At 64.3% G+C, this 22,044-nt stretch overlaps 2 protein-coding genes across 2 annotated transcripts in view; one reads left to right on the top strand and one right to left on the bottom strand.

The window, feature by feature from the left end:
* Positions 1-2: 2 nt before the first annotated feature.
* GUCY2D (guanylate cyclase 2D, retinal) lies at positions 3-18,993 on the bottom strand. Its single transcript, XM_075042164.1, has 21 exons — positions 18,945-18,993; positions 14,135-16,048; positions 12,929-13,230; positions 12,082-12,436; positions 10,831-10,915; positions 10,623-10,719; positions 9,881-9,985; positions 9,511-9,594; positions 9,138-9,218; positions 8,312-8,488; positions 7,274-7,430; positions 6,450-6,599; positions 5,544-5,692; positions 4,932-5,095; positions 4,159-4,351; positions 3,428-3,602; positions 2,813-2,911; positions 2,369-2,463; positions 1,745-1,830; positions 1,362-1,470; positions 3-645 (listed from the first exon to the last, which is right to left on the bottom strand). The coding sequence occupies exons 1-20, from the start codon at positions 18,991-18,993 to the stop codon at positions 1,380-1,382; spliced, it is 4,608 nt and encodes a 1,535-aa protein (XP_074898265.1). The 3' UTR covers positions 3-645; positions 1,362-1,379.
* A 174-nt stretch (positions 18,994-19,167) lies between these two features.
* Positions 19,168-22,044, top strand: part of LOC142037681 (voltage-gated potassium channel subunit beta-2-like) — a 10,249-nt gene continuing 7,372 nt past the window's right edge. The window contains 5 exon segments of the mRNA XM_075042163.1: positions 19,168-19,583; positions 20,255-20,353; positions 20,745-20,815; positions 21,494-21,518; positions 21,520-21,761. Coding sequence (XP_074898264.1) covers positions 19,500-19,583; positions 20,255-20,353; positions 20,745-20,815; positions 21,494-21,518; positions 21,520-21,761 — 521 coding nt within the window. The 5' untranslated portion in view covers positions 19,168-19,499.

The raw sequence follows: 22,044 nt of genomic DNA, 5'->3' as shown, positions 1-22,044 counted from the left end.
AAGATATGTTGGGGGGGGAGGGATTTTTTTTTTTGGTCTACAGACAAATATTCCTGAGATTGAGCACAAGATGGCCGACAGCGGCCGCCCCTTTAAGAAGGGCTGTGGGGGAGGGGGACGACAGAGGGGACGGGGCTCTTTATATAGAGAAAACGGGGGGAAAAGGAGCCTAAAATTAAAAAAACAGTAGACTGTCCCTTTAAGAGCGAGTGGCCAATCCCATTGGCTGCCCGCCGGCTCTCCAATATGGCCGCCCACCCCGCCCCCAGTGGAGGCCATATTTTTTGCCTGCAGACAAATATGCAGCGGGGGCACCGCCCCTTGAAGAGCTTCCTCTGTCCTTGTGCCGCTATTATTGGCTGCGTGGGTGGGGCCCCGCCCCTTTCCGGAGCCAAGCCCCGCCCCTTTTCCAGAGCTAAGCCCCGCCCCTTTAAGGGTGTTTTGTGTCCTCCAGGCAGAAATCCTTCCCACCCCTTTAAGAGTCCGGAGGCGTGTTCCTGTGCCAGGCGCCACTTCCTGTGACATCATTAGCTGTCAGGGCGGGGCCTGCAGCAGCCAATCAGCGCGTTGACTCCTCCCTTTCGGTCTCCTGCCGTCCCATCGTGCACCTGGGCCCTGCGGCTGCCGTCCCACGATGCCCCGGGGCTGGTGGGGGGAGGGGGGGAGGGGCGTGGGGGCCGTGGGGGAGGGGCTGGCACCTCCCTCCGGCTGTGGGGGAGGGGCGTCAGCGGCGGCCCAGCATGCACTGGGGCGCCGCTCTAGGCACAAGCACTATACAGCTGCTGGAAAGGGGGAGATGACCATAGAGCGGGGCCTGGTGGAGGGGACGCTCTAGCTTCGTCTTTGTGGTTTCATTGGGCTTTGGGGTCATAGAGCGGCTCCATGGAGGTACAGAGCGGCTGTGGTGGGGTTGCTCTAGCTCTGTCTCTATGGTATGGAGAGCTCTGTGCTTTCTGCGTTGTGACCATAAAGAAGAGCAGCATGGCAGTGCAGAGCGGCTGCTTTTGCTTTCTGTGGTCTGGAGGACTCCAAACCCCAGATGGCCACAGAGTAAAGCACCATGGAGGTACAGAGGGGCTCTGGGGGGCAAGCTAGGCCCCTTTCTATGGTTTGGAGGACTCTGGAAGTCCTCCAGGGAGCAGCAGCCACACCATAGAGTGGCAGGCAGGGTGGCTAGAGTGGCCCCGTGCCAGGAGGCCCAACCTCCCCGCGGAGAGGCGGAGCCTGTGCTTATGAATATTAACAAGATGTAAACATTACAGAGCAGGAGAGGGTCACCTGTCTGGTTTTGTGGGGCCTGACTGTGGTGGGTGGGGCCACACAAAAAGGGGTGTGGCTATGCAAAAGGGGGCGTGGCTCACCTCCAGGCGATGCCGGGGCTATTTGAGCACCTGCCCCGGCCGGGCCTTCTCCAGCTTCTTCCTCCGCTCGGCCGGGATCTCGTCCAGGCTGATGCCGTGGTTGCTGGCCCTGTGGGGACCCAGGTGTCCGGAGGGGGGTCCCAGGCATCTGGGGGGGGTCCCCAGATGTCCTGGGGGGGTCTCTGACCCCTCCCACCCCTCACCCCTTGCTCCCCAGGGACCCGGGCATCCCCCACCCTGTGGGGCAGCTGGGGGTCCCTGCCTCTCCCCATGAGATCCAGGGACAACCCCCCCCCCCCCCCAATTCCCAACCCAGGGAACCCCCCAAGGGGACCCTAATATCCTTCCCACCCCCCCCCAGGGAACCCCGGCGTCCGGCTCACCCAGGCAGCAGGTCAGGGGGGGTGGGGATGGGTTTGGTGAAGCCCTCGCGTCCCACCAGCCAGTACGTGTCCTCGATGCCCTTCCCCTGGGGGGCAGAGCCACCGTCAGCCCCACACGGGGGGCAGTAAGGGGGCAACGGGGGCAATAAGGGGGTAATGGGGGCAATAAAGGATCAAGGGAGCAATGAGGGGTCAATGGGGGCAATAAGAAGGCAATGGGGGCAATAAGGGGACAGTGGGGGCAATAAAGGATCGAGGGAGCAATAAGGGGGCAATAAGAAGGCAATGGGGGCAATAAGGGGACAGTGGGGGCAATAAAGGATCAAGGGAGCAATAAGGGGGCAATGGAGGCAACAAGGGGGTAAAAAGGAGTCAATGGGGGCAATGAGGGCAATAAGGGGGACAGTGGGGACGATAAGGAATCAATGGGAGCAATAAGAGGGCAACGGGGGCAATAAGGGGGTGATGGAGCAATGGGGGCGATAAGGGGGCAATGGAAGCGATAAGGAGTCAATGGGGGCAATAAGAGGGTGATGGAGGCAATTAGGGGGCAATGGGGGCAATACAGGGGTGATTGGGGGGGCATGGGGTCATTAAAGGAGCACTGTGGGCACTGGGGGGCACCTTGAGCTCGGTCTTGCCCCGGATGTCCAGCTTGAAGCCCTCCTGCAGCGCCTGCAGGATGGCCACCGTGCGGGCGTTGACGTGGATCCGGTACGCTGCGGGGACACGACCGTCACCGGGGCCCCCATCACCCCATGTCCCCTCCCCCTCCTCCCACGTCCCCCCCGTCACCCCATCTCCTGTGTCCCCCCCATTGTCCCACGTCAGCCCCGGCCACCCTGTGTGTCGTCTCCCCCCACGCACCCCCTCGTGCCACCATGTGAGGAAGAGGACGCGTGGTGGGACGTGTTGGGGGGACACACACGTGAGGAAGGGGACCCAGGGGTTAGGGACACATGGTGGGACGTGTGGTGAGACCCGTGTTGGGGGACACACGTGTGGGGGACACATGCAGGGACACACAAACACACGCGTGGGGCCGTCAGGGGGGGGACACACACTCACGCAGGCCGGTGGACTCCATGCGTGACGCCGTGTTGACGGTGTCCCCAAAGAGGCAGTAGCGCGGCATGGTGAGCCCCACGACGCCGGCCACGCAGGGCCCTGCGAAGGGGTGGGGTCTCAGGGGGGTGTGGTCACACGGGGCGTGGTCATGAAGGGGTGGGGCCTCGGTTGGGGTCATGGAAGGGAGGTGTGGCTGAGGGTTATGTCCAACGAGTCGTGGTCATGTTGAGTGTTGGCCAAGAGGTGGTGAGTTTGGGTGTGGCCAAGAAGGGTTGTGAAGTGGGCGTGGCCATTAAGGGCATGTCTAAGGGGCGTGGCCAGGGGGTGCCCCCAGGGGTCACAGCCAATGGGTCTTGGCCATGTTGACTGTTGGCCAAGAGGTGATAAGTTTGGGTGTGGCCAAGAAGGGGCGTGACTGTTGTGGGGGCAGGAGGTGGGCATGGTCTTTAAGGGCGTGCCTAAGGGGTGTGGCCAGGGGGTGGCCCCAAGGGTTTTATGGCCAATAAGTGACGGCCATGTTGAATGTTGGCCAAAAGGTGATGTGGCTTGATAGGTCATGGCTAGGAAGGGGCGTGGCCAAATCAGACCTACCCAGGGAAGGGGGTGTGGCCTTACCGGAGTGGAGGCCAATGCGGATGCGGACGGGCACCTCGGGCATGTGGCGCATCTTGAAGGTGCCGACGGAGCTGAGGATGTCCAGCGACATGTTGGCGATCTCGCCGGCGTGGCGGTTCCCGTTGCGCTTGGGCAGCCCCGAGGCCACCATGTAGGCGTCCCCAATGGTCTCCACCTGTGGGGATGGACCCCCGGGGACGGGGGGGACAGGACGTGTCACGGGGCGGGGGGGCCCCCATGGCCACCGAGGACCCCCCAACCCTCGACGCTGAGTGTGGCCACATCCCTGGTTCGTGGGAGAGGAGATGGAGGTGGCCGTTGCACGGCCACGTTCCTTGGAGGCCACCAGTGCCACCCCATCACCTTGGCCATGTCACTTGAGGACCTTGGGGACACATAACCGTGTCTGTTTGGTGGCCGTGTCCCCTGTCTGCAGATTGAGGTGGCCAAAGCACATAGCCGTGTGGCCGCCAGAGCCACGGTCACCTCCCAGACCTTGGGTACCCATCGCCACCGTCATTCGGTGGCCGTGACCCCGTATCCGTAGGGTGAGGTGGCCGAAGCACCGCCACCGCTGGTGGGACCGTGGCCTGCCGTGCTACGGGGTGGACACGTCACCTTGTAGATGTCACTAAGGACCACGGGGACACCTGAACGCCTTCATTTGGTGGCCGCGCCCCGCGTTCGGAGCTGCGATCCAGGGAACCGCGACCCTGGGGTGGCCCTGTCACCTTGTAGACGTCATGAGAGCCGATGATGGCGTCGAAGAGGGTGTAAAGGTCATTGAGGAGGTCGACCACCTCGATGGGCTCGCTCATGGCCGAGATGGTGGTGAAGCCCACGATGTCGCTGAAGTAGAGCGTCACCTCCTCGAAGTACTCGGGTTCCACGGGGGTGCCCATCTTCAGAGCCTCGGCCACTGACCTGCCGTGGCACCGGGGGGACAGCGGGACTCAGTGGGGACCACCCGCGTCCCCACCACCAAGGTAGTTGGGGTCTCCAGGGTCCCCGAGTCTTCCCCCCACCCCAAGAGAGACCCACGTGTCCTGTGCGGCCACTCAGCCACCGCCTTGTTGTGGCCCTGGGGACCACAGGGCCCATGGGAGACCTTGAGGTCCCCGTCACAGGACACGTAGATGGGGTGGGGGGCTACGGGGACATGGTCAACCCCAACCTGCCCCCAGTGGCCACATCTCAACCTTCTCCAGCCCCACAGACCTGGGTGGGGTCAACGGATCATGGCCAAGCCCAACCTGCCCCCAGTGGCCACCCCTTGAGCCCCACAGACCTGGGTGGGGTCAATGGACCATGGCCAACCCCAACCTCTTCCCAGTGGCTACATCAACCTTCTCCAGCCCCACAGAACCTGGACAAAGTCTGCGGAACCACCCCAACCCCCCAGCCGTGGCTACCCCCTCCATCTCCAGAAACCCACACGGGATCTATAGGGTGATGACCAACCCCCATCTACCCCCCCCCCCCCCCCCCAGCCCCAGGGACCCACGGGGGCAACATCTGGGTGAGGAGCTTGTCCGTCTTCTGCTTCTCGATCTCCAGCTCCTCGGTACGCTCCCGGATGAGGTCTTCCAGGTTGCTGGAATACTGCTCGAGCATGCGCAGCATGGAGTCGATGATGTTGGTCTTCCGGCCCTTGTTGATGCTCTTGAACTGTCAGGAAACCCCCTTATAGCCCCATACGCACAGGCCAGCCCCACAGAGCCCCACAGAGCCCCACAGCCATGGGTCAACCCTACAGGATCCCGGACCCTCGTGTCGCACGCTCCATACCAAGGGATGGCCACCCCGTAGCGGTCCCACACCACTCCATACCGGTCCCATCCCACTCCATACTGGTCCCACCCCACCCTGTTACCAGTCCCACTCAACCCCATAGCCCAGGTCCCACAGTATCCCATACTGGTCCCACATCACCCCATACTGGTCCCACATCACCCCATACTGGTCCCACACCACCCCATGCCCCAGATCCCATATGACCTCATACTGGTCCTACCCACCCCATACTGGTCCTACCCACCCCAGATCCCACCTGACCCCATACCCCCGGTCCCGTATCACCTCATACTGGTCCCACCCCACCCCGTACTGGTCCCACCTGGTCGAAGATCTGGTCGATGGTGGGTCGCTTCTCGGGCTGCTCGCTCCAGCACTGCTTCATCAGGTGGATGCATTCCAACGGCGCCTGGTCGGCCGAAACCGCCGGGCGGCACAGCGGGGGGGGCCGCCGCACCTTCTCGATGATCTCTGGGGACACCCACGTCACCGGGGGGTGTCTGGGGGGTGGGAGTCAAGGAGGGGGACGGGGGTGGAGGTGGTGGGGTGGGGGGGAGGTCAACTGGGATGTCCTGGTGGTGGAGGGGGTCACTTGGGGGGGGCGAGGGGTGTTCTGGAGATTCTAGAGGGGTCCTGGAGATACTGGGGGGGGTCCTGGAGATTCTTGGGTGGTCCTACAGATACTGGGGTGGGGGGGTCCTGGCGATTCTGGGGGGGTCATGGAGATACTTGGGGGATCCTGGAGATTCTGGGGAGTCCTGGAGATACTTGGAGTGACCTGGAGATACTTGGGGGGGTCTTGAAGACACTTGGGGGTTCCTGGAGATACTGGGGAGGGGTCCTGAAGGTACTTGAGGGGTCCTGGAGATACTGGGGGGATCCTGGAGATTCGGGGGGGGCCTTGGAGATACTGGGAGGGTTCTGGAGATTCTTGGGGGGTTCTGGAGATACATGGGGGGTCCTAGAGCTACTTGGGGGGTCCTAGGGGATCCCAGCGGTGTCAGGGGGTCCGGTGGGGGGGGGCCAAGGGGTGTTTTGGGGGGCTGGGGGAGGTGTCCAAGGGGCTCTGGGGGGTCCTAAGGTGGTGCCAGAGGTATTGGAGGGGCTCAGCTGGGGTGTCCTGGAGGGGGGCTACAGGGGATGGAGGACTTCTGGGGATACTGGGAGGGGTTACTGGTCGTACTGGGGAGGCAGTGAGTGGGAGGGGCCTGGCGTGGCCGGGCGGTACCTTCGGGGGTCAGTCCCAGCATGCAGTAGGGGCCGCTGCGGCAGATCACCTCCTGCATGATGATCCCGATCCCGTAGATGTCCCCCCAGAAGGAGCCGCGGCGTTCCAGCGCCGCGTCCCGCAGCAGCTCCGGCGCCGTCCACAGGCGCTCTGGGAGGGAGGGCGGGGCCACGCTCAGGCACGCCCTCCTCCACACACCCCTGCAGGCCACACCCACCACCACACCCAGCCAAACCCACGCCCCCCCCGGACACCCTCCCTTGGGTGGTGACTCCACTTAATGGTGGGGCCACACCCCCAGGAGGGACAGGACACACCCCAAGAATGGAAGGCCACACCCCTAATGGGTGACCACGCCCACTACGCTAGGGGACCCTGCACTCAACTGGGGGGAGGGTTGGGAGTAGTCACACCCCCCTGTCTGCAAGCTCCACCCCCAGGCACCGAGGCTCCACCCTCAGCCTAGAGGCACCGCCCCCTAGTGCTCCACCCATTGCAAGCCCCGCCTCTGGCTCTATGTGCCCGCCCACATCCTGAGTCCCCACCCCTAAACCAAAGGCCCCGCCTCATCCCAGAGGCCCCACCCAATAGTCCCTCAAATCCCCTAGGCCCCACCCCTTCCCTTACCCCCCAAGCCCCACCCCTTCTCCCTAGCCCCACCCACCCCATAGCCCCACCTCCACAGCATGCACCATCCCACTGGCCCCCCACCTCCCAAGCCCCACCCCTCCCCAGGCCACACCCCCCTTAAAGCTGAGAACCCCTTAATTCCCCAGGCCCCGCCCCCTCCCCAAAAGGCTCCGCCCCCCCGGCCCCACCCTCACCCTCTGGCTGGGGGGTGGGGGCGGGCAACTTCTGGGCCTCCAGCAGCTCGTTGTAGCCGTGGTCGGTGACCTTCAGCACGAAGCGCCCGTCCACCACGCAGTTCCGGGACTTGAGGCGCCCGTGGACCACGTTGCGGTGGTGCAGGTACCGCACGCCCTGCGGGACGGGACAACCCGACCCGGCGGCACCGTCACCCTCACCGCGGCGAGGAAGGCACCGCCAGAGCGGGCACCACCGGCGCGGTCAGCTGCGTCGTCGTCACGAGAGCCGGCGCCGGTGGGGTAACGCTAACGCGGTCGCCAATGTGGTGACCGCTGCCGTGGCCACCGCTGTGGTTATTGCCGGGGTCATCACTACCGCGGACGCCAACACCATGGCCATGACCACTATGGCCACCACCATCGTGGCCATGACCACCATGGCCATCGCTACTATGGCCACTACCACCATGGGCATGACCACAATGGCCACCACCATGGCCACTGCCAAGGCCACCACCATCATGGCCATGACCACCATCACTACGATGGCCACCACCACCATGGCCATCACTACTATGGCCACCACAACCATGGGCATGACCACCACCACGGCTACTACCACGGCCACCAATACCATGGCCACCACCGTGGCCACTACCATGGCCATCACCACCACGGCCACCACCGTGGCTACTGCCACAGCCAACAACACCATGGCCGCCACCACCTCTGTAGCACCACCACCATAGCCATCAACATGGCTACTGACATGGTGGCCACCACCACCATGGTCACCATCATAGCCACTGCCATGGCATTCCCCCTGCACCACCGCAGCCACCGCCACGGATACAACCCAGTGGCTGTCACCGCAATGGCCACCATGGTCACCATCAGAGTTACCGCCATGGCTACCACCGTCACTGTGGCCACCATGAGAGCCACCGCCATGGCCACCACCAAGGCCATCGCCATGGTCACCAGCACCACCACAGCCACCTCCACTCCCGTGGCCACCACAGCCCCCACCGCGTCCCCCCCCGACTCTGCCGTCACCTTGATGAGGTCGATGAGGAGGGAGGACTTGAACATCCAGTCGAGCTTCATGTCCTCGTTACGGAGCAGGTCCTCGAGGCTGCCGCGGGAGCAATGCTCCGAGACGATGGCGAAGATGCCGCAGTCGTGGAAGAAGCCCAGGAAGAGGTTGACGTTCTCGTGGCGCAGGTCACGCAGCTGTACCGGGCCAGAGGACATGTGGGACGGGACCCGGCATTGTCCCTGGGGCCTGGTGTTGTCCCCTTATGGCCTGGCCTTGTCCCAGCATGGTCCAGAATTGTCCTGCCATGGCCCGATGTTGACCCCCATGGCCTCCTATGGTCCAGAATTGTCCCCCCATGGCTTGACATTGTCCCACCATGGTCCGGTGTTGACCTCCATGGCCTTCTATGGTCCAGAATTGTCCCCCCATGGCTTGACATTGTCCCACCATGGTCCGGTGTTGACCCCCATGGCTTCCTATGGTCCAGAATTGTCCCCCCATGGCTTGACATTGTTCTGTCATGGCCCGGTGTTGACCCCCATGGCCTCCTATGGTCCAGAATTGTCCCCCCACGGCTTGACATTGTCCCGCCATGGCCCAACATTGACCCCCATGGCTTCCTATGGTCCAGAATTGTCCCCCATGGCTTGACATTGTCCTACCATGGCCTGGTGTTGACCCCCGTGGCCTCCTGTGGTCCCACGTTGTCCCCCATGACCCATCATTGTCCCCCATGGCCCAGCGTTGTCCCCATGACCCAGCATTGTCCCCCATGGCCCAGCGTTGTCCCCATGACCCAGTATTGTCCCCCATGACCCAGCGGTGTCCCCGAGACCCCCTCACCTTGCAGAAGGCCAACTTGGTGGCCGGTTTCACCTCACTGTGCTGGTCTCCAGGGAACTTCTTCAGCCAGACCCAGTCACCCTGGGGAGCAGAGCGGGTGAGGTCTGAGCACCCCTGGGACCAGCCCCACTCCGGGGACACGGAGGGACACGGGTGGGGGGACACACTCCTCGTTCTCCTCTCCCAACGTCCCCAACACACAACCCTACTAGAAGCCACTGGAGAATCTCCATCCTTTCATCCAAAAGCCACCCCCCCGGCCCTTCTTTTTGCTCCGGTTGGGGACATGGGGAACGGGGAGGGAAGGCAGGATGGGATGGGGCGGGAGGGCAAATTTTGGGGCGAAACAGTGGGTTTTCTGTTTTCAACTTACCTGCACGGAGGCGACAAGGCCCTGCTGGTTAAACAAAAGGAGGAGGAGGGGGAGGTGGCTGTTGGCCTTCAGGTTTTCGGCTCCCTGCAGGAAAGGGCGGGAGGCAGCTGTCAATCATGGCCCCAGAGCTGTCAATCATCCAGCCGGGATGTGGGGTGGTGGGTGCCCAAGGGGGTAAGGGTGACCCCCCCCCCACAACAGTAGCTGTGGAGGTGGGGGGACGTGACAGGGGTGTCCCTACGGAGGTGGCCTTGCCTTGTCGCCCCCGGAGGTGGTAGGTGGGGACGCGGGTTGGGGTGATGGGGAGGGTGACGTGGGGCGGGGGGGGGACACGCACACGTACAGGGAGGGGAATGAGGGGACGTCTTACCTCAGCAATGGCCACGTTGGTGTTGTCGGGGGCTGCGGTCACACTCCTGACGCTCTTGGCGTCCCCCCCGCTGCGGCCGGCCAGGCTGGTACGGCTGCCATCCACCTGCGGCGCGGTGAGAGGTCAGGATGGGGACATGGAGGGGGGGAATGTCACCCATGGGGACACGGCACCCACTGGGACACATCACCCATGGGGACCCACCAGCCCATGGATCTTCTCCTGGGGCAGAGTACGGCCCTGGGGGGAGACCTCAGACCATGGGGAAATGTCACCCACTGGGACACGTCACCCATGGGGACCCACCAACCCATGGATCTTCTCCAGGGGCAGAGTATGGCCCTGGGGGGAGACGTCAGACCATGGGGACACATCACCCACTGGGACACGTCACCCATGGGGACCCATCAGCCTATAGGTCACGTCCCAAGGCGGTCCACGGGGACCACCAGGACACCAGAGACATGCCACCCATGGTTGACCTAACAGTCCATAGGTCTCCTCCCCACAGTCAGCTTGGCTATAGGGAAGACACCAGGCCTTGGGGACCCATCAGCCATGGGGACGTGTCACCCATGGGGTCCCACTAGCCCATGGTTCTCCTCCCAAGGCCAAGATTGACCACGGCGCAGACTTCAGGCCACAGAGTCTCCTGTCTAGCCGCCTCTGGGGCCATCAAGTCCCTGAGCCAACGTGGCCACCACAGAAGTCCCCCTCCTCTCCAGGGCCACCCATGCCTCACCTGCTTGCTGCTCTGGGTGTTGATGAAGGTCAGGTCCTCCATGGTGAGGATGATCTTATTGGGCCCCTTCATCAGCTGGGCCTGCTGGATGCGGCGCCTGCAGGGAGGGGACACGGAAGCTGCTGAGGTGACAACCCCCCTCAGGACCCTGTACCACGCCAAGGTTCCCCCTGAGCCCCACAGCACCCCATGAGGTGGTGGCACCCACCTGATGAAGCAGGCGAGGGCAGCCCCTGCCGCGATGAGGGCGGCGATGAGGACAAACATGAGGAGGATGAAGGTGGCATCCATCCCTGTGCCAGAGAGAGGAAGGGGGTGAAGGGGTGGCGTGGCCCAGAGGGGCCACCCAGGGCCTCCCATGGTGGGCCATGGTCACCTAGCAATCCAAGGCCACCTATGACTGCTTGTGGTCATGGACGCCCACCATGGTCACCAGGGGCCACCTCCGGTCACCCTTGGCCACCTATGACTGCTTGTGGTCATGGATGCCCACCATGGTCACCAGGGGCCACCTCCGGTCACCCTTGGCCACCTATGACTGCTTATGGTCATGGATGCCCACCATGGTCACCAGGGGCCACCTCCGGTCACCCTTGGCCACCTATGACTGCTTATGGTCATGGATGCCCACCATGGTCACCCGTGGCCACCTACAGCCGCCGATGTGCACCGTGGTCTCCCATGGCCACCCACAGCCACCCATGGCCCCTGCTTCAAGGCCAGCCCTGATGAAGACAGGGGAGGGGCGGTGACATGGAGGAAGAGGGGGATGAAGAGAGGGAGGAGGGATGAGGGGTGAAAGGGGTGGAGAGAGGGTGGGAGACCTGTAGGGATGGACTGGTGGGAGGAGGGAGGGAGGGACGGGCAGATAGGGGTGGGAGGGACAGATGGACAGAGAGGTGGATGGATTGAGGGACAAATGGATGGGGGGGTGGATGGGAGAGTGGACAGGTGGATGGATGGACGGATGGTTGGATGGGTGGATGGTTGGATGGATGGACGGATGGATGAGTGGGTGGGTGGACGGATGGATGGGTGGAGGAACGTACAGACGGACGAAGGGTCAGAGGGATGGATGGATGAATGGACAGATGGATGGATGGAGAGAGAGATGGATGGACAGACGGATGGATGGGTGGATGGGTGGATGGACAGGTGGAGGAACGTACAGATGGACGAAGGGTCAGAGGGATGGATGAATGGACAGATGGCTGGATGAATGGATGGATGGATAGACGGATGGAGGGAGGGACAAAGGGATTGGCGGATGGAGGAACTGATGGAACAATGGAGGAAGGAGCAGATGGAGGAATGGACAGACAGAGGGGTGGACAGACACACACGAGACCAGCTGGCTGGTTGGACAGCTCAGGTACCCATGTGGGGCCAGCTGGTCATCCATGAGGTGGCTGGACAGACGGACAGAGGTGGGGGAAGGACCACGGCGGTGCCCGCTCACCCCCGTTGCAGATGGAGCCCGACTCAAACCAACAGCCGGCGTCGGTGCCGGGACTGGAGCTGTGGGGCCAGTGGACACTGTGGCTGCGGTAGCTCAACCCCCGCGTGCCCGGCTCCAGCCCGTAGACCGGCCACAACTGGTCGCCTTTGCTGTCCGTGTCCAGTACGACGTAGGGGACGCTGACGTCCCCGTCCTCGGTGACGGAGAAGGGCTGGCAGAAACCCTCCAGTTGGAAGTCACGGGCGTGCTCGGCCACGCTGGTGCCCATCACCCAGCGGCCGTTTTGCCGCGTGGCCTCCACCGCCTTGGCCAAGAAATGGATGGAGTTGTAGATGGTGGCGAAGAGGGGGTGGACCTGTGGGGTGAGAGGAGGTGTCAGGGGTGTCGAGGGACCACCGGCAGCCCCAGGGGGCCGTGGTGATACCCATAGGGCAATGCCATCGGCCGTGGCCGTCTCCACCCAAGCCTGTTGGCTCTGGTCATCTCCACCCAACGCTGTTGCCCACAGTCATCTCTACTCAATGCCTGGCTCGCTTCACCCAACTCCCATGGGCTACAGTCATCTCCGCCCAACTCCCATTGGCTACCATCACACCCACCCCACTCCCACTGGCCGTGACCACCTCCCTCCAATGCCTACAAGCCACAGTCACCTCCCTCTAAGTCCCATTGGCCACATTCTCCAGCAACAGCTCCACCCAACATCCAAACCATAACTCTGATGCCTCCAATCCCCACCCCACGGATGTCTTCCTCACCCCACAGATGTGTCTCTCACCCCACGGATGTGTGTGTCCCCAACCCCACGGATGTGCCCCCAACCCCATGGAGGTGTCTTCCACCCCACCTGCGTGGGGTCGATGTGCGCAGGGATCTCATAGGCTTCCTTGGCCTCCTGCAGGGCCTCATGGAAGGTGACGTCGGGCGAGTCCATGGTGATGGTGAGGACAGCGTCGTAGGCCAGGCGCAGTTTGGTGTTGTTGGCCAGGACGGGGTAGGGCACGCGGTGGTAGGGCAGGGGGAAGGTGAGGGCATCGTAGGGGATGAAGACGTAGGTGCCATCGGTCATGCCCATGTCCTCGGCCTTCTCCAGGAGCACCCGCTGCTCCTCGCCGCCCAGCAGCACCGAGTGCATGCACATCACCACCACTGCGGGGGGGGGGACGACACAGGTGAGTCACGGTGGGGACACCCCATCCGTCTCCACCACCCTGTGCCTTCTGGAGCTCCCCAGGCAGCCTCCAGCTGGCAGGGGTGTGGATCTTCTCCACCCAGGCCCAGCTGCTCCATCCTTCATCCAGCCACCTCCATCCTTCTTCCACCTGCCCCATGTCCATCCATCCTTCCCCTACCCATCCACGCCCACCATCCTTCCTCTCCCATCTCCATCCACTTCCAGCCATCCTTCCTGTCCCACATCCATCTGTCCATCCTTCTGCCATCCATCCATGCCCACCACCTCCATCCATCCTTCCTCTCCCATCTCCATCCATTTCCATCCATCCTTCTTGTCCCACATCCATCCTTCCATCCATCCTTCCATGCCCACTATCTCCATCCATCCTTCCTCTCCCACCTCCTCCATCTCCATCCATCCTTCCTCTCCCATCTCATCCACTTCCAGCCATCCCTCCTGTCCCACATCCATCCATCCTTCCATCCATCCTTCTTGTCCCACATCCATCTATCCATCCTTCCATCCATCCTTCCATGCCCACTATCTCCATCCATCCTTCCTCTCCCACCTCCTCCATCTCCATCCATCCATCCTTCCTCTCCCATCTCATCCACTTCCATCTATCCTGTCCCACATCCATCCATCCTTCCATCCATCCTTCCTCCCCCATCCACACCCACCATCTCCATCCATCCTTCCTATCCCACCTCCTCCATCTCCATCCATCCATCCATCCATCCACGCCCACCACCTCCATCCGTCCTTCCTCTCCCATCTCCACCCACTTCATCCATCCTTCCTGTCCCACTTCCATCCATCCATCCCTCCCTCCCTCCATCCATCCATCTTCTCCCACCCCCCACCCTGCCCCGTTACCTCTAATGCCGTCAGCCCTCTGCACCCTCCTCAGAGCCTCGCGGGCCTCGTCCTCCTGGGTCCCGGCAGCGGTGACGATGGTGACGGGCAGCCCCCGAGCCCGGAGGTCCTGGGCCAAACCCTGGGCCACCTCGCGCCAAAGGTCCTGCGGGGCGGAGAGGACGGCCACGTGGGCCCAACGGAAAAAGCGGAGGACGGCGTGGAGCACCCCGGCGGGTTCCGGCATGGGGATGACCAAGGTGTCCAACCCGTCGACGTCGCCCAGGCAAGCCCAGGAGACCAAGGGCTTGTTCCAGGCGGTCGCCAGGAGCCCGGCAGCCCCACAAGTGGCCGGATTGAGGGGTCCCACCAGACCGGTGGCGTAACGCTCGGCATTGAGCAGCCCCGTCACGGCCTGGGGGGTCTGGCACGCCTCGGCCAACACCACCGCGTCCCACCAGTAGCCTTCGTTGAAGGCTGGGTCACGGTTAAGACGGGCCACAGCCAAGCGAGAGGCCACCTCGGGCAAAGCCCGGGCCAGGAGGGGGTCACAGGTCCAAGGACCCATCACCCCCACCTTGAAGGTGGCCCCCTGCGTTGGGGGTGGGTGGAGGAGGAGGAGGAGGAGGAGGAGGAGGAGGTGGGGAGGCCACCGAGGGTGGTGGGAGAGGCGGAGGAGGAAGCTGGTGGAGATGGCACCGCGGCGGGAGGGGACGGTTTGGGAGGTGCCACCACCGTGGGAGGTGCCATTGTGGGAGATGCCACTGGTTTGGGTGACACCGCGCCTGTGGGACACGCCACCACCGTGGGAGATGCCACCGCCACCGTGGGAGTTGCCACCATGGCAGATGCCACTGTGAGAGTTGCCATCACGGGAGACACTGCTGGTTTGGGTGACAACACGGCTGTGGGAGATGCCACCACTGTGGGAGATGCCACCACCATGGGAGATGTCACCGCCGTGGAAGATGTCACTTTTCTGGGAGATGCCACCACCATGGGAGATGTCACCGCCGTGGGAGATGTCACTTTTCTGGGAGATGCCACCACCATGGGAGATGTCACCGCCGTGGGAGATGTCACTTTTCTGGGAGATGCCACCACCATGGGATGTGCCGGTGTGGTAGATGCCACCAGCTTGGGAGATGGCGTTAAGGGAGGTGCCACCACCAGGAGAGATGCTGTCATGGGAGGTGCCACAACTGTGGGAGATGCCACAATGATGGGAGATGTCATCGTGGGAAATGCCACGACTGTGGGAGACGCCGTCGCTGTGGGAGATGCCACCACTATAGGAGATGCCACCACCGTGGCAGGTGCTGTCATGGGAGATGCCACCACCATAGGAGATGTCACTCTTCCGGGAGATGCCATCGCTATGGGACGTGCTGCCAGTGTGGGAGATGCCACCAGGCTGGGAGATGCTCTTGTGGGAGGTGCCACCACTCTGGGAAATGCCACCACCGTGGGAGAGACTGTCATGGGGGATGCCACCACCGTAGGAAACGTCATCGCTGCGGCAGATGCCAGCGCTGAGGGAGAGGCCACCATGAAAGATGCCACCGCTGCGGGAGACGACGTCATGGGGGACACTGCCGGCAGGGGCGATGCCACCACGGGCGATGTCACGGCAGGAGACGCCACCGTGGCAGAAGCCACCACAGAAAACGTCATCGTGGGAGACGCCACCGTGGGCAAAGCCAGCGTGGAAGGTGCCACCGCGGGTCACGTCCCCACGGGCGCTGCCACCGTGGGAGAAGCCACCGCGGGGCCGCATGGTCCAGGGTGGGATGGGACCGCTGGGGACGAGGCGGGGGGGGGTCCTCAGGCCCTGGGGGGCCGTGGCGGGAGGCGCCGGGGGGGTCCGGTGGGGTGCAGCGATGTCACCATGGTGGGACGGGGACCGGGGGGCTCCGCAGGACCGGGGGCCACCACCTGTGAGAGAGGAGGGGTGAGAGCGGGACGTCGGGGAGGAGGGGGGGGCACCCGAAACTGGGGGTGCCCGGATGCCTGGGTCCTTGGGTGGGGGGTCCCAGATGTCTGGGTCCTTGGGGGGGGGGTCCCGGACACCTGGGTCCTTGGGTGGGGGGTCCTGATACCGGGGTCCCAGGGTGCGGGGGGGGTCCCGGACGCCTGGGTCCCATGAAGGGGGGGTCCCAGGGCAGGTGGGTCCCAGGGTGGGGGGCACCCAGACGCCTGGGTCCCCGGAAGGGGGGGGAGGAGCCGGCCCAGATAACCCCCCCCCAACACTCCCATCATCCCCCGCAGCCCCGTTAATCCCCCCGGGGGGGGGGTAAAACCGGGATTATCCCCGGCCCCCCCAGCACGGGGCAGCGGGGCCACGTGCGGTGCCGGGGGGGGAGCACAGGATGGCAAAAAGGTGTGGGGGGGTGACACCCCACACCCTTTGTCACCCCCCCGGGACACCCCCACGCGTGTGACCCCCCCACCCGGTGTCACCCCTAACCCCTGTGACACCCACACCCCGTGTCACCCCCCCCTCCGGTGTCACCCCCCCCCCAAAGTCCCTGTGCCGGGTCAGGCGGTGCCGTAATCCCACCCCGGTTATTTCTGGCACCTTCATCCCCCAACGGCGGCCAGGTCACCCCGTGTGCCACGCCTGCACACGCGTGTGCCGGGGACACGTCTGACACCCGCACACGCGTGTGCCGGGGACACGTCTGACACCCTTACACGCGTGCGCCGGGGACGTGTCTCACACCCCCACACGCGTGTGCCGGGGATATGTCATATACCCGCACACGTGTGTGCCGGGGACGTGTCTCACATTTGCACACGCGTGTGCAATGTGGGGCCCCCCCCCCAGGCCTCCCCCCAGCCCAGCAGGGTGCTGGGTGTCTGGGAAATGGGAAAGGAGGGGACCCAGGTGTCCGGGAAGGGGACCCCAATATCCCAGTAGGGACCCAGGCGTCCGAGAAGGTGACCCCAATATCCTATTAGGGGACCCAGGTATCCAGGAGGGGACCCCAATACCGCTATAGGGGACCCAGGTGTTGGGGAGGGGACCCCAATATCCCATTAGGGGACCCAGGCGTCCGGGTGGGGACCCAGGTGTCGGGGAGGGGAACCCCAATACCCCGGTAGGGCACACAGGTATCTGGATGGGTCGAGGGGAACCCCGATACTGCTATAGGGGACCCAGGCATCCAGGTGGGGACCCCAATACCGCCATAGGGGACCCAGGTGTCCCATTAGGGGACCCAGGTGTTGGGGAAGGGGACCCCAATATCTCAGTAGGGGACCTAGATATCACGGTAGGGACCCCAATACTGCTATAGGGGACCCAGGTGTCCGGGAGGGGATCCCCAATATCCCAGTAGGGGACCCAGATGTCAGGGTAGGGACCCCAATACTGCTATAGGGGACCCAGGTGTCTGGGAGGGGGACCCCAATATCCCAGTAGGGCACCCAGGCATCCGGGTGAGGACCCCAATATCCCCAGAGGGGAGCCAGGCATCTGGGTGGGGACCCAGGCATCAAGGAGGAGGGACCCCAATATCCCAGTAGGGGACCCAGATGTTGGGGTGGGGACCCCAATACTGCTATAAGGGACCCAGGTGTCCGGGAAGGGGACCCAGATATCAGGGAGGGGGACCCCAATATCCCAGTAGGGGACCCAGATATCAGGGAGGGGGACCCCAATATCCCAGTAGGGGACCCAGATATCAGGGAGGGGAACCCCAATACCTCCATAGGGGGGACCCAGGTGTCAGGGGGCGGACCCCAATATCGCAATAGGGGACCCAGGTGTCCAGAAGGGGTACCCCAATATCACCGCAGCGGAGCCAGGCATCCAGGTGGGGACCCCAATACCCCCATAGTGGGGGCCCAAGCGTCTGGGGGGGACCCAGGCATCGGGGTGGGGGACCCCAATATCCCAGTAGGGCACCCCAGTATCCCATTAGGGGACCCCAATACCCCGGTAGGGGAGACCAAGGTATCGGGGAGGGGGACCCCAATGCCCCCATAGGGGACCCAGGTGTCCGGGAGGCCCGAGGGGGACACGGGGGGACAAAGGGGGTGGGGGGTCCCTTACCTGTTCCCAGGCCCGGGTGGGTGGGTGCTGCGGGGTGGGGGTGGGGGGGCCTCTGCCCCCCCCAGACGCCTGGGTCCCCGTGTGGTGGCTGCCCCCAGGGTGCCCCCGCAGCCACCAGCACCCGTGTGTGGCCGCAGCGGGGGGGGGGGGCCCTAATCCCCCTTCCACCCCCCCCCGTGGGTGTAATCAGCTTAAAGAGGGGGGGGGAGAGGAGGAGGGGGGGCCCTGTGGGTGCTGGGAGATGGGACGGCAGCACCCACGGGGGTACATGGGGGGGGGGCGTGGAGGGGATGTGGGTGACGGGGACACGCGTGGAGGGGGGGTCTTGGTGGGGGGGTCCTGTGGGTGTGGGGTTGGGGGCTGGGGGACACGGGGGGGGACACGGGGGGGGGAGACACGAGGGGGGGACACGGGGGACCCAGGGGACACGGGGGGGGGGACACACGGGGGGACACGACACACGGGGACTCTGGGCGCCACCGGTTGCAGGAGGGGCCTCCGAGCCCTCCCCGGTTCCCACGGAGGCCCCCAAATCGGCGCAATGTGCCCCAAAACGGAGCCCTGATCCCCCCCCCCCCGTGTCCCCCCTCGGGACCCCAAACCCGCCGCTTTCAGCCCCAAAGCGCCGCCGCGCCCCGCCTGTCACTCACGGCCCGGGCCACGCCCCCTCGGGGGCTCGACCACGCCCCCTCCCTGACCCGCCACGCCCCAACCCCGACGAGACCACGCCCCCTCACCCCACGGCCCTGACCACGCCCCCTCCCCTCATCTGACCTCGCCCCGCCCTCCGCTCCGCCCCGCCCCGCTCGGCTCCGGCCGCCATGTTAGGTGCGGGCGGAAGCGGAAGTGACGGTGCGCGGCGGCGGCGGGGCCGGGCGGAAGTGAGGGCGGCCCGGCGGAGGTGAGGCGGTGCGGGGAACTGGGGGGGGGGACTGGGGCGGACTGGGACTAGGGGGGCTCCGGGCGTTGGGGGATACTGGGAGGTACTGGGGGTAACGGCACTGGGGGGATACTGGGAGGCGATGGGGGGATACTGGGAGCACTGGGGATAATGGCACTGGGAGATACTGGGAGGTGCTGAGGGATACTGGGAGGTGCTGGGGAATACTGGGAGCACTGGGAGATGCTGGGAGGTGCTGAGGGATACTGGGAGGCACTGGGTGATATTGAGAGGTGCTGAGGGATACTGGGAGCACTGGGAGGCACTGGGGATAACGGTACTGGGAGGCACTGCGTGATACTGGGAGGCACTGAGGGATACTGGGAGGCACTGAGAATAACGGCACTGGGGGATACTGGGAGGCACTGGGGATACCAGCACTGGGTGTAATGGCTGTGGGGGGTATTGGGAACTACTGGGAGATACTGGGGGATACTGGGAGGCACTGGGCGATACTGGCATTGGGCATAACAGTACTGGGAGACTCTGGGGACAACGGCAGTGGGAGGCACTGGGGGATACTGGGACGTACTGGGGGTAACGGGACTTCAGTTGCGCTGGGAATTACGGGAGAAAATGGTGCTGGGGAATACTGGGGGATACTGGGGTCCCTGTGGGGTTTGGGGGGTCCCCCCTGTGGGGTTGGAGCCCCCCCCCAGATTTAAGGGATCCCCTGGGGGGTCTGCCCCCCCCCCAGCTTTGGGGTCCCTGTAGGATTTGGGGTGTCACCCCTGGGGTTTGGGGGGTCCCCCATTTTTTGGGGGTGTCCCCCGGTTTTGGGGTCCTCCCTTGGGGTTGGAGCCCCCCCCCGATTTGAGACAACCCCTGGGGGGGTCCCTGTAGGATTTGGGGTCCACACCCCGAGTTTTGGGAGGGTCCCCCCGAGTTTTGGGGGCTGCCCCCGGTTTTGGGGTGTCCCCCCGAGTTTTGGGGTGTCCCCCGTGGGGTTGGAGCCCCCCCTTCAGATTTACAAGATCCCCTGGGGGGTGTCTGGGGAATCCCTGTCAGATTTGGGGTCCATCCCCTGGGTTTTGGGGGGTCCCCCCGGGTTTTGGGGGGTCCCCTCGAGTTTTTGGGTGTCCCCCGGGTTTTGGGGTCCCCCTCCCAGTTTTGGGCCCCCCCCCGAGCTGTTGCCCCCCCCCAGATGACGATACACAACCTCTACATCTTCGACCGGGCCGGCACCTGCCTGCACTACAGCGAGTGGCACCGGCGCCGGCAGGCGGGGATCCCCAAAGAGGAGGTGGGGGGGTATGGGGGGGTTCTGGGGGGCTATAGGGGGGGTATAGGGGGGTATATAGGGGTTATGGGGGGGCTACAGGGGGCTGGAGGGGGGTTATGGGGGGCTGGAGGGGGGTATTGGGGGTTATAGGGAGGTATAGGGGGCTGGAGGGGTGTTTGGGGGGGGTATGGGGGGCTATAGGTGAGGTATGGGGGGGCTGGAGGGGGTTTAGGGGGGGCTATAGGGGGTTATGGGGGGCTGGAGGGAGTTTAGGGGGATATGGGGGGCTGGAGGGGGGTTGTGGGGTGGGTATGGGGTTGGGGGGGGTACGGGGGGGCTGGCAGGAGGTTGCTTGGGGGTGTGGTGCCACTGTCCCCCTCCCCGTGTCCGTCCCCCCCCCCGTGCCCCCCAGGAGTTCAAGCTGATGTTCGGGATGCTCTTCTCCCTCCGCTCCTTCGTGGGCAAGATGAGCCCCACCGACATGTATCCTGGGGGGTCCGGGGGGGCCTGGGGGGGGCTCTGGGGGACCCCCAGGGCTATTGGACCCCCCCCGGGGGGCCACGGGGGACCCCCAGAAACGCAGAGGGGACCCCAAAGGCGTTTTGGGGGATCCCAGTGATACCTGAAGGCAGGGGGGGAGGCTGCAGGGGGATGCTGGATAAGGAATTGAGGACACCCCCCCCAGGGGTGAGGGGAATATTGGGGGGCCCCCCCCAGGGAGGCTCTAGGGGACCCCGAAGTTGTTGTGGGGGGGGCCCAGGGAAGAGCATGGGGGGGACTCCAAAGGTTTTGGGGGACCCCAAAAAGGGCATTGGGGGACACTGGGACGGGGAGAGGGGTCTAAGGGGGGGGTTCTCGGGGGGTACACACCTGCCCAGGGAGTCTATAGGGGACCCCAAAAAGGGCATTGGGGGGTCCCCAGGGGTGTGGGGGGAGTTCTTGGGGGGAGCACACCCATGGGGGGGCCCCCAAAAAATATCAGGGACCCCCAAAGAGAGACCAAGGGGACCCTCAGGAGGATGGGGAAGGGCAGATGGGGGAACCTCAGGGATGGGGATATTGGGGGGCTGGCGGGGGGGTGTTGGAGGAATTTGGGGGGCCCCCAGGAATTTGGGGGGGGGGGCCCCACCGCTTCCATTGGGGGGGTTCCTTAACACGCAGGCGGGACGGCTTCATCTCCTTCCAACACCAGCAAGTACCGGCTGCATTACTACGAGACCCCGACGGGGCTGAGGCTGGTGCTCAACACCGACCTGAGCGTCGCCTGCGCCCGCGAGGCGCTGCACCACATCTACAGCAACGTGAGGGCACCCCGAAAACTGCACCCCGAAAAAACCCGAACCCCCAAACCTTCCCTGCGCCCCCAAACCTGCCCACAGACCCCAATCCTGCCCTTGAATCCCGCTGCGTTCCCCCAACCGGCCCCACTGTGCCCATGAGGCGCTGCACCACATCTACAGCAACGTGAGGGCACCCAAAAACAACCCTGCACCCCAAAAACTGCACCCAAAAAAAACCCCGAGACCCCAAACCCCCCTGCGCCCCCAAACCTGCCCACAGACCCCAATCCTGCCCTTGAATCCCGCTGCGTTCCCCCAACCGGCCCCACTGCGCCCACAAAGTGCTGCCCCACATCGACAGCAGTGTGGGGGCACCCCAAACCCCCCCTGCACCCCAAAAACTGCACCCCAACACCCCCCTGAGCCCCAGAA

This window comes from Buteo buteo, chromosome 12 (genome assembly GCF_964188355.1).
Source record: "Buteo buteo chromosome 12, bButBut1.hap1.1, whole genome shotgun sequence".
NCBI classification, from domain to species: Eukaryota; Metazoa; Chordata; class Aves; order Accipitriformes; family Accipitridae; genus Buteo; species Buteo buteo.
The sequence above is the reverse complement of the archived record's forward strand: the minus strand, read 5'-3'. Positions and strand labels throughout refer to the sequence as shown.

Bases quoted from the DNA above. Each gene is read 5' to 3' on its own strand.
- GUCY2D (XM_075042164.1), bottom strand. From the start codon at position 18,993: ATGGCGGCCGGAGCCGAGCGGGGCGGGGCGGAGCGGAGGGCGGGGCGA. The intron at 7,431-8,311 runs GTGACGGCAGAG...CCCGTCCCGCAG, and splicing joins TCCTCATCGACCTCATCAAG to GGCGTGCGGTACCTGCACCA. The intron at 1,471-1,744 runs GTGAGCCGGACG...GGGTCCCCACAG, and splicing joins CCCCCTGACCTGCTGCCTGG to GGCCAGCAACCACGGCATCA.